General features: G+C 44.0%; 1 protein-coding gene across 1 annotated transcript; it reads right to left on the bottom strand.

Moving 5' to 3' along the window:
- Positions 1-77: 77 nt before the first annotated feature.
- Positions 78-16,553, bottom strand: LOC121604248 (dual specificity testis-specific protein kinase 2-like). The gene is made up of 11 exons (XM_041933713.1): positions 16,481-16,553; positions 15,118-15,899; positions 8,581-8,702; positions 7,420-7,468; positions 6,582-6,728; positions 5,775-5,857; positions 5,050-5,140; positions 4,138-4,221; positions 3,851-3,937; positions 3,557-3,650; positions 78-2,810 (listed from the first exon to the last, which is right to left on the bottom strand). Exons 2-11 carry the CDS (start codon positions 15,313-15,315, stop codon positions 1,582-1,584), a joined length of 2,184 nt encoding a protein of 727 aa, XP_041789647.1. The 5' UTR covers positions 15,316-15,899; positions 16,481-16,553; the 3' UTR covers positions 78-1,581.
- Between the last annotated feature and the right edge of the window lie 303 nt (positions 16,554-16,856).

Raw genomic sequence — 16,856 nt, 5'->3', positions numbered from 1 at the left:
ATGTTAAGAATGAAGAATAAAAAACAACACAGTGGGTTATGCACAACCATATTTTTTATTACCAGATTATTGCACGAAGGTTTCTAGCTGTATAGAAGAACAGAACAAAAACAGAAAAGAAGCGAGAACCATGGTTTAACATCAGAAATGATAGGATAAAAGTTATCCTGTGAGTGTCCATCACTCTGCCTTTTGCTCAAAAGCACATACTGTACACACACAGTGTGTGGAATGATCTGTACAATAAATATTCATACCTGCTTCACATGCCACTTTTTAAGTTACAATAGTGAAATCAAAATGTATATGTAAATACACAAGATACATGTGAGGGGGGGTAGATGTCAAAGGGTGAAAGCTCTGTGGTTTGTTGGGCCAGAAGCACAGACACATATAAAACACCAGTAGCACATATTTAAATAAAGCACCGTCTAGTAAAAGCCTGGTGTCTTACTGCAAAGTGCTCCAAACTGTAGTGCAAAAATAAAGAATTTACATGACAAGCCCAGGAAAAGATTCTTTCATTAGCAACAGATATCAGTCTCTCTCTCTCTCTCTCTATCTCTCTCTCACACACACACACACACACACACACACACCAACTGCTATGAAAAAAGCAGGAAGTAAATCATCTTTATTAATTTTATAAATAGTCCCCATGTAGCTACTGTCAATCAATTAAATAGAATCAAAAACAGTGTTTTCTCATATGCGTACGTACCTGCAGCCACACTGTGCTGGCTGAAGTAAACACCATTCACATCTGTCATTTTCTGTGTTCACTCAACAGTACTTCAGCAGCACAGAGGCAGAGCTGCCATGTAACACAAAAGAAGAGGGAAGAAGTCAAAGCAGGAACTCTGTCTGTAAAGTGTGACGAACGTATTTTACCGCCCAGCATCTTCTCTTCCAAATCACTAACATGGATATTTCCCACCATATCTGACTCCTTTTTAGTCATGTCACCATGTTCAAAGATCTCTTGCAATTAACGAGGTGAGTACAATATTATTATTACCGATTGAAAACACAGCCATAACTACAAAAATAAGACCCAATTTGTAATAAAATCACTTGTTAAATTAGCCACACACTATATTTCCATGACAGCCTCCAGAATTGAGGCTAGTTGAGTACAGACAGTCTCAGCTTGATTTGGTTCAGTAGAGACAGGGCGTAAGCCAGACTAGCTGCTCAGTTTGGATCAGCACCATTCCAGCAGCAGTGATGTGTTGTTGACCCTGACCGTTCAGTGTTCAGTTCATAGCCCTGCTCAGTCCACATTGTTTGAACCCTGTCTGGTTCAGGACACCTTGGCCACCTCTTCCTGTACACCTCCATGATCTTCACTGTCACAGTGATTTGTTGCATTCAATCCTCCAGCCCACCAGGTGGCGCTCTTATTAACCAACTACGACTGCTTGCTGTGACTGCACAGAATTAACAACACATCTCAGATGCAGGGGTCAGTATTTGGGTCTCAGTATTAGCACAGCAACATTTAGTGTTGCTTTGCTTGGCTGCTAATGTTTAGTGCTGGTGCATGTCGCAAGTTCAAAACCAGATCCCCTCTGAGCTGGCTTATGTCTGGGCCTCCGGCAGGGACCGGCCAGGCTCACATGGCACAGAGGGCCCAGCCACTGCTAGTCCATTTGTGCTGCGACACAGTAGAGCTTTGGTTGCTGTGGCGGCTGTTGTTGATGAGGAAGCGCTGCCACCAGTTATGGGACCGTTGAGGTTCCGGTAGGGCCGCTGCCGTGGTAACGAAGCCCTTCGACGGGGTGTAGGCATGGCAGCTGAACCACGGAGGCACACTGAGGGGAAACTCAGACCCACCAGACAGCAGCCCGGACAAGAAATGACCTCATCCTGCTCAGAAGGGCCGCCAGGATCAGAGGACAGGACCTGGGCTCCGTTGTAACCATTAGCTCGCCCTCCTGCACCCCACTGGACCTGCTGGCCAATCACAAGGGCTGAGCCGTTGTTGTTGTCCAGTCGTGGCAGAGGAGGCAAGGAGGGCGGTCCATTGGAGATGGGGAGTCGCCAGCCATTGGTCTGTAAGGTGGAGGAGGATGTAGAGGTGAACATGGGTCTTCCAGGAGTGGAGTTCAAGAGTCCCTCTGCTGGCTCTGGAGACTTGGTGCAGTCCATTGGTTCTGTTAGACATACACTCTCCTCCTCCTCCTCCTCTAAGCGCTCCAGTGACACCATCTCCAGCTCAACAGGAAGACCTGAATCGTCACCCATCCCATCCTCTTCCTTTAACAATTCTCTCTTTTCAGTTATCTCCATATGCTCTACCTGCAGTCTTTCATCCACCTTTTCTAACACACCTGTCTTCTTCCTCACATTGTCCTCCATATTGTCCTCTGTCCCTCCATTAATCACCGCCACTCGGACGTCCTCATCCTTTTCCTCCGCCTCTGTGTCTCTTGACAAAGCTACAGTCCGGCTGAGCTCTGGGGTGCAGGGGAGGGACTGACATCTCCTCGGTAGTGCGCGTGTCCCCGGCATCCCTCTGTGAAGGTGGGGGGAGGCACAAGGGTCTCGGAGCGCTGGGAGGGTGAAGGTCAGGGAGATGACAGACTTGCTGGGCGTGTCTAAGAGTTTACACCGCCCCCCATTCAGGTCCTGTCTAAGGGAGAAGGGGTTGAGGCGTGCAGGCGTCCCAAGGAGAGGAGGGGTCAGGGTAGCCGGGGGCAACATGTCCGACTGGCTCCTCGCCAAGCCTTGCCGCTGCTGGCTGTGGTCACTGGGGTGACAAGGAGAGTTGCGGTGCCGGTATGGGCTGACATCTGCCGCCACTGGCTCTGAGCAAGGGATGGAAAGACATGAGAGTGAAGTGGAATATGGTCAAGACTCAGAGAATATGACAGAGCAAGAACGGCAGATAATACAAATGATAACTGCAATATGTGACACAGTTACAGTTCAGGCAAACATTGCTTAATGACATTCTGAAAGTCCACAGTCCAGGCAGGTACGACAGTCAGTAAGTATAAGTTAACATTCCAGGGGAAAACCTCAGAGGAGAAACCCATCATGGACAGTTGTAGCACTCATCTGATTCTATCACATGTGACAAACTGTATCCAAGGTTGGATTACCAAGCAGATGCCCCTGTACACCAGGTTTACTGTGTGTCAAATGGTCTGTGCGGCTTTTATTGAAAGTTTGTTATTGAAAACTAAAGCACAATATCAACTGACATGATAAGGGCCTTAAATGTGTCCCGCTTGACATCCTGATCTTGAGGGTCCTAGCATCAAATATACCCAGATTAATGTTCAATATACAAAGCAGAAAGGGGGGGGGGCTGACCAATTTCAATCAAGGCTGGCATTTTAACAGCTAAACCAAGTAGTCTGTCTGTATGGATGATCATATATATTCATTTATAGTGGTCATCAGTGGCTACAGCTGCACAGTTATTCTGTAATAATGTTCATCTGGCTAATCAGAATGTTGGTTATTTTCTATCCATGATGCATTGCCCTCCCCTCCCTCCTCAAGCACTACGCTATGCTTTTCTAAATCATTGATTTTATCCTTTTACCAAGTGCAATGGGGTTTTCTTCCTCTTCTTCTCTGTCCATGCCCTCCAATGTGAAGACGATGTCAGAGAATGAGGGACGCCTCTCCGCACTCATCTGAAGACAACACGAGAAAAAATATCCACATATATACAATGACGTTGATTACTACCTTCACATCAACAAAATGTCATTGTACTGTAAATGTCATTCATTTAGAGATCTTCCACGAAAGTCCATGATAGTGTCAGACTTGAGACAAAGTGAAACCAAAAACATTTGGAAACTTCAAAAGCTTAGTGTCTGTGTGTACTTACATTACAGCAAGTGACAGCAAGGCTAAAGAATGCAGGTGGACAATCCCCAACCATGTTCTCAAATGCATCCACGTCAAGACCAAAGTCCTACACACACACACACACACACACACACGCACAGAAGTGTTTCAATGACTCAGTGTAATATATTGGTTCCATCATGTCTTGTCACTGTCACATATCCAGCATGAATTATTAATTATTTATTCAGAAAATGTCTGTCAGTGAGGGAGAGACACATCACTCACACACACAGACACACACATCAACCTGCTGCAGACTCCTACCTCTGTTCTGGGTAAAAAGTCAGGATCAGCTTCGATCCTGGCGATGATCTCACACAGGATGATGCCGTATGCAAACACATCCACCTGAGCAGAAGAGAGGCGGTGCATGTCAGTTCTGTCCTGGCTGCAGCTCTGATCATGTATACACAGGTCAGTGCTTAAACTGATTCCAGATCTTTGCATTTGTGCCAATACTTGTCATAACATATCTGAAAATGTCCCAGAGTTTAATTCATTTCAGGTGATTTTATACGATGCTTTTTTTTCTACTTCAAGTTTACATGCCATAACTTCATTCTGTGGCAATTTGATTTGAAATGGACAAAAAAATTTCTTCTAGGAACTCAGTTTCTTTATTTCTTCTTCTGTACATCAGAACATAAAGAGTATATTTTTGATGACTGCTATTTTCAATCAATCAAACCACTCTGCGGTGCACAACTGTTATGACTTTGGCAGATTCTGATGAATGTATTACCTCCCAAAGCATTGTCCTAACTGAGTTGCTATGAAATGCCACTTCATTGCAACTAGCCTATGCTGATGTAGTACAACCACACTTTTGCCTATATCTTGGCACGGTTAAAAAGTCTTTAATCAATCAATTTAATGTACCACATACCATATGTGCGTTTGTGAATGCAGCTGCCGTGGAGTTTATATTGTTTTAACAGCATGATTTGGTGATGTTTTATTCTACTGTTATAGTGGCAGTTATTTTATTTCGGTAGCCTGATATTGCTTGTTGCACCCACTGCAGTGTCCATACACATTTTTATTTATTTGTTTCTGTTTTATATTTATAACTGAATGTGTTATTTCTTCTTTCAAAAGTTTTAATGTACTTTTATGTTCTGTACTCCAGAGGGTGTTTTGGGAGCCGTGCAGAAACCAAACACGAAGCAGCTTTACCTTCTCATCATACAGCTCTCCTCTCAGAACTTCAGGGGCCATCCAGTAGGGGGAGCCCACAATGGCCAGAGGCTGCTTCACGACTCCATCACTGCAAAGAGACCACAGTTTCCTTTGACATCAGGTGCCCATTCAGGGTCACAGGGTCAGGCTAGTACTGTGATTGAAAGTTGAATACTTTGCATATTCTATGTACTCTCTATGATCTAAAAATAGACCCCCCTGCAGTCCTGAAACACATCTTTGTTGAGCTTACAATGTTCAGTGTTCACTGTGGTTCCCTGTTGCTTTAGATCATGTTATATTGATTTCTTTGTCAATTTACATGCCTAGGAATTGAATGGGAATAAAATATTAGGCACCTTTGTGCAAATTAATTAAGGACTTATTAAAAAATGAAAACAAATTCCTATCACCAACTAATGAAAAAAAGGATTCATCTCCAATGTTGGATGAAAACCTTGTTCTACACAAGGAGTAATTTATTGAAACTTAATATTTGAGTTAGGCATGATCTCCTATTGACAAATATCTAACAATCACTCATCTATGACACTCTCTGTGCCAGCTGTGGTTACACATACTGTAAGGCTCACAGACAATGCTTTCTAGCTAAGAATGACATCAGAATGACATCAGACGTTCTTGCTGAATACAGTTCTTTCATGGAGGGTTTGTTATAAGACTACAGCAGAGGAAGAGATGCTGGACTTCATCCCACTGACCTGTAATCAGGGATCTTCTCTGCCAGGCCGAAGTCTCCCACCACAGCAGTGAACATGCTGTTATCACAGCGCACCAGGCAGTTCTGCATGGGGAAAACAGTCAGAGGTCAGATCTACAAACAACTATTGGAGGAAATGTGCTTAATCAAAATTTACTGACACTGAACACACAAATAACATTTTCTCATTGACTTCTAGTCAAGCCATGCAGATAGTTTTAGCTTTATTTGTCCAGGTAGTAATCCGAAAAATCACTCCGTAGCACTAGACCTCTGGTCTCAACTGATTTTCAGTAAACAGTAGAAAAACAGTATTCAAGTTAGAAAGTCAGTCACCAGGAATGTGTGCTTGCATTTGATTGGAGCACCTTGCCAGATAATGCAGCGCTAGGTCACGGCAGAAACTGAGAATGGTTCCCTGCCTTGGCCACACGGAGCACTGATGGAGATCACTAATATACACATTAAAAACAGCAGAGCAGAGCACTCTGCCTATTTATTCTTTCCTTTTTCCCTCCCTTACTGCAGAACACATAGACCAATTACTTTTCTTCCAAACACCATTTAACAAGTGATGTTGGTCAGTAAATGACACTTTCATTCCATTGTTCTCAGGACACGAGTCAATGTTTTGGCAAACAGTGCTCCCCTATACAGACTGAAGAAACGGTTCTGAATCATGAGTCGACTCTAAATCAAACAGTGACACAAAGAATTGGAATGAAATCGTGAGATTTCCACCCCTTATCAGTGTAGCTGAAGCAGTCCTTATGACCCACACTAAGCACTAAATTCCTGCATGCTGTACCTTGGAGGTGAGGTCCCTGTGAAATATGCCCTTGCTGTGCAGGTACTGCAGCCCTCGGGCAATATCCAGAGACAGACGGATCCTTACGCCCCACGACAGGTACAGATCACTGTCCAAGAGCTGCTCCAGGTTACCTCCATTTATATACTACAGAGAGAGAGGAAGGACAAAAGAGAGAGTGAACAGTAGGAGAAGGCAGATGCTAATAACTGTTCTCTGTACACTAGACACGTCTTCAGTTAAACTTCTGTTAAAAATGCTGACCGTATGTCAGCGCACACACCAACACATCCAAGATTCAATAACAACAACCACAACTGCACAGCACTCATAGGAAGACACCAAATACATCAGTTATTGCTGTTTATTTTTGTACACTATATGGTTACTGATGAGGCGGCAGTTTTTCAGTCCTTGGGTTCTTGGTGTTACTTTGAGTCAGATGAAACTGTTTGGTGCAGTTTACAGTAAACAGTGCCCTCCGGTGGTGAGGACAGCTATGTTCAGCTACGCCTCTGTGGTAACCGTGGTAACCACTGCACACCAAGTAAACTTTAGCAGTTTGCAAAATCCCTTTGTAAACTACCTGGTATACCATATTTGAAAGTGGATAAATACAGCTATATAACTTATTTTACCATGTGGTGTTTCAGTCATTTTATAGTTACTGGCAGTGTAGCCACAGTGTACATTAAGTGTCAATCAAACAGGCTGAAGGAGAAAAAGGGAAAGCCCAAACAGAACGAAAGAGAAAAAAGACATACAGCACTTAAACATTTCAAGAAGCTGAACAAATCTGCTAATACTCGAAAAAGAGAGATATGAGTGATGGCTTTACCTCAGTCAGAGCGTGGAGCTGACCTTCATGCACACAAACCCCAAGAAACCTGAGGAGAGGTCAAGAAATATGACAATACTGCATGTTATATGTTAGAATATTTCAAGGTTCATCATTTCTCCACATTCCCATGATCTCATCCAGCATATCAAAGCCCCGACACGCAGAAGGTGAAATTTGTTTACTCTGGTGACCCCTTGTGTTTCTCGATAGTAGGAAAGGTTACCTGCACCTGCTACAGTGTGAACTGACTGATGGAATATTTTCAAGACATGTTCATCAGGAGCCACATTCAAGATCATCTTTCAGCCAAATAGCAATTCAATTCAATTCAATTCAATTCAGTTTTATTTATATAGCCCAAATCACAACCAAAGTTGTCTCGGGACACTTTCCATATAGAGCAGGTACAGACCAAACTCTTTATCTACAGAGACCCAACAATTCCCTCATGATCAGCACTTGGCAACAGTGGCAAGGAATAACGTCCTTTTAGGAGGCAGAAACCTCAAGCAGAACCAGGCTCTGGGTGGGCGGCCATCTGCCTCGACCAGTTGGGTGAGAGAGAGCGAGAGAGAGAGAGATACAGAGCACTACCCAACCAATCGCTGCATAGACTAATCTGTATCTGTATGTAATTTAAAATACCAGCTGTCTTCACACTGCGGTCATGAAGTCTGTCACTAACAGGATTTCTTTGATTGTTGCCTCAGGTAGCTTTAAGTCATCTTTCATAATATGCCAAAACAGTTGGTTGAACTTGTTTCCAGTAGCAATATTTACGATTATTCTTCTGCTGGTCCAAAGTTCAAAATCTTCAATTTAACTTTATTCAAGGTAAAAAAAAATATACAAAATGAAAGCTGATGAGTGTTTCCTATCAGATGGGATCTTTAACATCACATTTGAGTTTACTAGCAGTATTTGTTCAGACTGGGGGAGGCTGGTTTCACTGTTTACTGATAGCTGAGAAAAACATCATCACACTGAATGATAGAAGACGTGTTACAATAAAAGCTCACTGCCCTGCTGTGGACAGGGGGGACTCTGTGGGATCAGAGCACAGCCTGAACCTGATCAATTTGTAACTGTAAGACAATTACAATAATCTCAATTGACCTGGCAACACAGGCATCATTTGTTTGCATGTAGATTACCTACCTGAGTATGTTGGGGTGGCAAAGCCTGTTCATGAGCTGCACTTCTCGTAGCATGTTGGCTTTGTTGCTTGCCAGCGTGTTCATTTTCAGTGCCATCACCTGCCCTGTGATCCGATGCTGCACCTGGAAAACAACCAGGGTTTAAACGGAGATGGCAAGTCCCACAGAGGGTGAATGAGATGGACACACAAAATAGTGACAGGAACCAGTTAGTATCTATTACTACTGACCTGACATAGCAAAGACAAAAACCACAGTTCAACCCATCTGAACACCTCTGAACAGCTCTTAAGGGCTTCTAGTAAAGCTGCACGGATGGCTCATATTGGAAACTCCCTCTCTGTGTGCCTGGTCATCAGGGTAGGGGCATAGGACCCCCAGCTCAGCACCCCAGGAAATGGTGCGCTCACATCACCTAAACCCATCACAGTATGCTTGGAACAACCTCCATGCAAGGGCAAGTCACCTCAAAGCACACACTGAGAGCCTCGGGTCAGGACAGATTTTTTCACAGCGGCACCTGGATTACAGGGAAGCCCGTTCCCAAGGTAAAAACAATGTCCCAGGGTTACAGGTTGCAGTTCCAGCACCGTCCACCACCCCCCTCAGAGACCCCTGAGGTGTCACAGTGTTGCAGTGGCATCATCACATCTGATGTTGTTTTTTAGTAGTCTTGCATGGCCAAAACTTAATCTCCACACTTCATAATGCAACCCAAACTCAACTGGCTTTGCTGTTACAGGCAAACGCCTCCTCTGCTGCATGCCACTCAGGTACGTGTGTCTGTTGCTGTCATATGTAAATGTACTGACAGACATGCCCTGTGGTACACTGACTGTTGTACTTACATAATATACTTTGGGTTTCCTGCCAAACAAATGCTGTTAACGTGCCTAATCCAACCCCTAGTCTAACTCACATTACATTTACTAATTTACATACATTAGTCATGCTGCTCCTTCCACAACACATAGAAGACTGTGCCACATTTTCATTTCTATTTCAAGCCAATAAGCACACCTGTTTTTTATCTTTTTCTTCTCTGGAGATATTTCCCTTACACTGCTAACAGAGTGAAAAAGGGTAGAATAATACTGTTACTGTACAAAACAATACAGAGACATATGTTTTAGGTCATATCGCCCACCCCTACCCCAGGGTGAAGCATGGTACAGCATGCCTGCCACTGGTCCTACAGGACTGACTCAAGTCAGCCTATGCCTGTGGAAGCCTATGGCAGGGGTGACCTTGAGGAAAAGTGCCGTTCTTCTGGCTGCTATGACAGCCAAACATGTGAGGGAACTCCACACACTTTCTAGGAAGGATCACAGAACCATTGTTGGCTACATAACTTCCATTAACAAGCGGTGAAAGCAACTCTCAGCCCCAGCAAAAGTGAGAAGCCACTTGCCGAATGTTTTCTACTGATAAGAGAGGAACGATAATAGATTTGTTACAGTGGGAGTTTGGGAATCTGAGTGCTTTGCCAACCTGGGTGTCAGTCACCAGTGCGACCGCATTCATTCACACACTCTAACGTGCGCTCACATGAGCAGTGAAATACTGCAGCGTGCAGCCTGGCTTTCATTAGAGAGCAGAGCCCTGCAACAGGAGGCTGAGGTGGCTAAACAGTCAAGTTCAGCCAAGAAAGGATTGGACTTTGATCAGCTTTATTTTAGCCGATACCCACCCATTAAAACATGCCCAGATCGAGCATGATGCGATTATTTTTTACCAAATTTTGCACGGAACTTGATTGTGAACTTCAGTTGATGCTACTGTAAAATTACAGGATGCAACCAGTTCCCACATTTTCACATCCAAATGTTGACAGGTATGGAAGGAGCTGCGCAAGGCTAATTTGCCAGCCATGCCAACAGAGTCAGTGCAGGGCTCAGCAAAAATCGTATTCTAAATGACCTAAGTGATGTTCAGCGCAAAGAACTGAGTTCAATGAATTTCCGAGGGAAATTGTTTCCACCTTCTGCACAGCCTCAAGAATACAACAATACATCAAACTCTATAGAAACAAACATGGATCCAGCAACATACACCAGCCACCAGCACGTTCTCAAACTTTTTTCAATGCCAGGGATTTTACATACAATTTCAAAACAAAAACCATGCAGCTGTCCCTTGCCTGTAACAACAGCAGTACTGCAAGGATTGTTGTTATTCTTCATGTCAAGCTTCCACTGCAAAACAGCAGATTTCACAGCCTCAGCTTTGTGTGATTGGAAAAGAGGCCGCGTCTGTCGGACAAAACTTTTCACTTTGCATCCACTGGTGTGAGCTGTGACTGTAATATAACTCTGAGCAGCTCGTCCACCCATCAGTGGATACTCAGATGCTCTCTGCTTCTTTGAGGCTCTGTGTCACTTTAGCTTTTGTCTCTTGGTATAGAGCTGCAATCACTGTGTGACTGAAGTGTGGCCTTCATCGAATGGTATACACTGGCCCCAACGTGCAAACTAACCGCTGAAATCCATCGTTGTCAGCCACAGAAAACGCCTTTGGCCGTATATTCACCGATGCATGTTGTTACTTCTTCAGCTCTGGGACTGTTATGTGGAAGTGCTTCTTTCATGCTCCTTCGGCCTAGCTGAACTTTTGTTGTTTTTGTGATTTGAGTTTTTCTGGGTGCCGATGTGCCAAATGGCTTCTCGTATTTAACGTGTTTCCTGCAGTGTAGTTGACCGCCGTCCAGCAGCATTTGCAAGCTGTTTTGCATTTGTCAGTTCCTGAAAGGGGAAAACTGAAATGTTGGCACATATCAGCTCTAAAAGTCGATGGAGCATCTTCAACCTCTTTTTCGTTATCGGCATGTTCTTCCATAATGTGCTCGTCGGCTTTATTTTTATACCGCACGCAAAGGATGACAGTGCTACCGCGTGCTGAACACGTGAAGCTGCAGGTACAGCTCAGCGCAGGCCGGTGGTCGTGTGTGCCTGCGTGGCTCATTGACTGGTAAATTGTGCATGCAAAGGTCAGCAGGGTGTCTGGAGCTGCAAGTGCATGCATCTGTGTCAGTGTGTTTGTGTGTGCATGTGCATGTGTGTGTGTATTAATAGCGTAGCGGTAATAGGCTTTCTGGATTTCCCATCACTCCTCTTGATCTGCACAAATCCACTGGGCTGTTACTGAAGCCTCACCCAGCAGCACACAGGAGGCACACACACAAGGCAGATTTAACTGGAGAACAGTAGGCTGAGTTTAACAGGAATAATAAACCTAATAGACTGTGTGCATTTGAAACTGAATTCTGATCCATTATCTCTTATATATCGATTAGGGCGCTATCAATCAGTGGTGGTTCTGGGGACGGTCCAACAGCAGTAAGTGCAATAAGAAACGATGCAACAAAAAGATGTTCTTCTCTTGTTTGCCACGTCCGGTCTTACACACACACTCAACATTATGGAGATAATTTCCATCCTTGACAAACCACTTTATCATAATTAATGAATTTTAGGAGAGAATTAGACAAGGAATACTGTGGGCCAAGTACAGTACACTGTATGAATCAGATACTTTTTGATGTGAATGTAACTGTTCTGTTACTCAGTCATTTTGCTGTACATATTTTCATGTTAGAAAGGCCAGAAAAGACATGTGTCATGTATTTTAATGTGAACCAGTTCACATGTCTCAGTGTCATTCTCGTGGCGGAGTGGCGACTTTGTCTCAACATTCAAAAACAAGCACAGGTTATGTTGCAACCAAGCCTAACATCGGGAGCGTAACAGCGGCTCCTCCACAAAGTGGCGCAGTCCTGCCATCACCTGACCTGACAAGAGATTGCAAATAGCCCCAAATTTGGCCAGTACTATACACAATACGGAGAGCCAAAAGCAAAGGGAAAGGGGAAAAAGAAAGAAAAATCTGCTGTATCTTGCAGTTTGTGTCCACACCTACACATAAAAAGAAATCTGTGCATCAAAACACTGGATGTTACCAGAGGTATTCATATAATTTAACTCATATGAGGTACTGAATATATTTAAGCATTAGCTCCACTGAATAAACAGATATTTTTAGCATTAAAATGCTTGAATAAAAGATGTTCATCAAACAGCATTTAATAGTCATATTCTCCACAAAGCACCGCAACCCTGGTTTCTGATGGTTCGGTTTTTGGGTGTGAGTGTGTAAAGCTTTGATTACTTAAGATAAGAGCAGAGGAATGCGGACTGAAATCCACTTTGCATAAACCCGGACCTTGAACAAATACTCCAACCACTGCATGACATGCCTTTACTGTACTGAGTCATGAGCGCTGCATGTGGATGCTGTGTGCAGTCTTGGTTTGGTGGTCAGGAGGTGAACATTTCCATACATACATAAAGGTTAGCTCAGAGGAAAAAGTAAGGTGTACACATGCGCACGCACACGCACACGCACATGCACACACACACACACACACACGCACACACACTGAACAGCAGTGTGTGAGTAATCTATTTAGTCTGGACAGTGGGACCTGTCTTCCAGTATACGTACAAAGTATGTAAAAAACTAATGCAACCATTATGATGATGCATTAAAAAAGCCAGAGTCAGGACCCATCAGGAAACAGTTCTTCATGCTGTGCTGTAAAGGCCTGTGCATTGTGCATCACTTGCAATCATCAGCATAGCGCTGTCGGTTTGAGTTATTGGTATTGACAGTACAGTTCACTCTTGATTATCAAAACTGTATCCTTTGCAACCCGAGGATGTTCAGATTCAGCTGCTATATTTGTTTAACTAGTTAGCAACAACTTATATTTCAGTAATGTCAGGCCAGTAACGTTAGCTAATGTTACGAGTCCACAGAAAGAACACAATAGCAAATTTATGGACTACATAAATAACTACATGCATCTGCAATCCAACTTATTAATATGATTATTAGACAAAAAGTGTCAACAGAAAAGCCCTGGCAACGTGTAAAACATACAGGCCAACACAGAGAACATTGTCGTTAGTGTAAATTACCATCAACTGTAATTTGGCTTTCTGTTTATTTTGGTATCAGTCCTTCTTGATCTTTGCATCTGGAGGAACATGTGATAGCCTGGACAGATGTAGACCTCAGCCACATGACAGTTTTATCATTTCTAAAGTGACAACGCTTCCACCAGCAGTGACGACATTTCTACACCTGATTATCACACCATGATGTTTCCACCAGCAGCAAACGTGTCTAAGAATGTCCCTCTCTCCATGACGAGGATGATGACTGTGATCATTTGAACGATTATTTTTGAACAATAGGCTGTAAAGCCTACAGTATAGCTATTCTTGGAGAACAGTCTTAAGAAGTGCTGATCTACTTAAAACAATGTCATTACTCTTACATCCAGTTAAATAGTTTCCATGTCCCACAATGATCCAGCTACTGTCTGAGAGGCTTTTCCACTGTCAGCAATAACTTGTTGCCAAAACTGTTGTCTTTAGCTACTTTAACTGTGGCAGCCTTTACTTTCAGCTATCTTTGCAGACACAGAGCAGCTGCACTTAAACACCGTGAGAGAAAGTTCTACACTGCAGTCACAGAGTAGCTTTACTTAATGGGATTGAGCTGTTCCACTCCAGGGGAAGTGATGTAGGTGGGGGGCCATGAACTAACATAGATCACCACCTTCCTGCTCACTGGTCTTTCAAATCAAAAACAGCACTGTGATAAAAAAAAAAAAGCAAGGGTGTTGGCTTGACGTTGGTGGGGGTGTGCTGCTTCAGGTGCAGGTGAGATGATGAAATGTGATCCAGGAAAACCGAGTCTAAAATCAATGACTTTGAAGTTTATCAGACACTGAAACACTCCAACACAGTCTATGATGAAGGATATCAAAACTCGGGAAGTTATTACAGAAACAGATCGATGACAGGATGTGAGAATATTGTGAAGTGAATGAGGTGAAAGGATGGGGTCAACCAATGTGTTCGTTCAACCACTTAGGTAATGATTTAATACGATAATGTCCATATGTTGTTTCTTTGCATCCGATAAAAGACATCAATTTAATACTAACAAATTAGACATAATTGCTTAACTTAAATAAACATTTATTTTGAAATTAATATTATTATTGTCTGCATTGTCTCTGTTTGATTAAGATCTGGACTTATTGCAATGCACTTATTTAAAAAAAATCTATCAACCAAATAAAAGTCTGCAGGTAATCAAAAAAATCTGAATGAAAAATGAAGTTCCAGTGCATTCAACAACAGCACTTACAGCAGACAGCAGCATCTCCTGGTTTCTGAGAGGCAACCAAAATTAGTGAACTAGCATAAATCTATAAAAAATAAACACACGTTCGTGCACACAGCAGTACCAAGCAGCATCAGACTTGGATGAAACTTATGGGATTTAGACCTGTGACTGCTGTGTCACAGCACTGTTGTGATGAATAGCCACCATATATTCTACCAACTGAACTACAGAAACATCATCATGACTGGAAGACCTGTCTGACAGTGTTTGACACTGTGACCAGTAAATGAATTTCAACCACTGAGAGCTTGCATTTCAATCAGCAGACGGGGTCACATACCTTGAAGACCTCAGAGAAGAAGCCCGAACCAATCTTCTCACAGAAGAAGTCGTCGATGCGGGCCAGACTGGACACGGCGCTCCTCAGGGCTCGGTAAGAGGACGGGCGGATCCGGTTGGGTGCGTGGATACTGTGGAGCGGCGGCTCGTCTGTGCCCTCCTCGGGATCACAGAAGCAGCACTCGGTGTGGTAGTCCATGGTGCCAGTGGACCACCACGCTCCAGATGCTCTGTTCTTTCCCACAGGGGAACCAAAATGTCTGTTACACCACAATAGTCCTGAGGCACGAGGTGATGGTGGCTCCCACCATCATGGTGTCAGAATGATCAAAGCCTCTTCTGTGGGGTATGTGGATGACCTACTGAGTCACAATATTGCAACCGGGATTGCATCTGCTTTCCAGATTCCACCCAGATATAGGCTGCAGTACACCTTGGGTCACACAAACAGAGAAGAAATAGGATCTATGTTTCTGCCAATATGTCCCTGAGCAAGACTCCAAGTTCCCGCCTGCTCCAGGTTTGCTTCTCTGTGCCTCACACTGGGCTCGGACATCTCAGGAAAAGTGAAAAAGCCTCAAAGTCACTTGAAATTGCGAGGTCGCTGCCACAGCGATTTAAGAATTCCTGCAGCCCCTGAACGTCGCCTCACCGTGCCGGTGCGTGAGGAGGCACGGTTCCCTCCGTCATCCCGTTAGGTTGGAGGCTGAGATGATGGATGCTGCACCTGCACGGCACCGGGAGAGAGCAGGAGGGCCGAGCAGTCAGCTGCCATAAAGGTTCCTGTGGAAGTATATAAGACTATTAGACTATTATTATAAGAAACAAGACAACGCAGCATCGCCGCCAGCGTTGCAGCTACAGCTACAAGAGAGGAACCGCAGTGGTATCGATGATACAGACGAAATATCACCACTGTCTAACACCAGCACACACATGCGCTGATTCTGTCGCATTTTGCCGATGGCGAGCCTCCTCTGTGGGCAGCCCCGGCCCGTCCGCCGCCTGTGTGCGGTGTGCGGCAGCCATGGCGCTAGCAGCCACTAGCTACAGGGAATCGCCGCTCGCTGGGCGATAAGCCATAACCTCCACTGGATAACATCGACCTACAGCTCAGCCGGGCTGTTAGCCTTGCAAATAATCACAGGCCTCATATAACCACATTTTTTATCTTTTATTTGTATTATTATTTTTACAATTCCCAATTGAAATCAATAATTTGACCGACGCTAGATGAAGCAGCGAATGTAACATCGGCGTTTCGAAATTCCATATTTCTCCCGGCCGATAAAAAATCCTCTCTGCTGTTAATAACGGGAGCTGTCAATGACAAGCGGGCTGTAGAGGCAGGCTTGACGGCTTACCTCTCTCCTCACGTCTTTCTGGATGGAAATGTCGATGCGCTCCGGGTGTTGGAGGTGAACCGTAGCCAGAAATATCACTCTGCCGCCCGGCGGTGTCTGCCGTTGATAATCCTGTCTGGATTCCTGCTCCGCGAGCCGCTTATTGGGACGACTACCATAGTGAATCAGCTTGTAGTCAAGGTAGCGGGCGTGACACAGATGACTTCCTGTTAGAAATTTCATAATAAAAGAGAACACGTATCTTGGGTACACTATGCATGTTCACAGTTCCGTATAGCCGTACCATACTTGAAAAAAAAAAAATAGTTTATCGCTTAAAAAGCTTACAAAGCTTTTCCAAGAAAAGATTGTCCAGATTCCAAATTATAGAGGCACA

This window comes from Chelmon rostratus, chromosome 3, assembly GCF_017976325.1.
Source record: "Chelmon rostratus isolate fCheRos1 chromosome 3, fCheRos1.pri, whole genome shotgun sequence".
Classification (NCBI taxonomy): Eukaryota; Metazoa; Chordata; class Actinopteri; order Chaetodontiformes; family Chaetodontidae; genus Chelmon; species Chelmon rostratus.
Note: the sequence above shows the minus strand (reverse complement) of the source record. Positions and strands in the feature narration are given on the sequence as shown.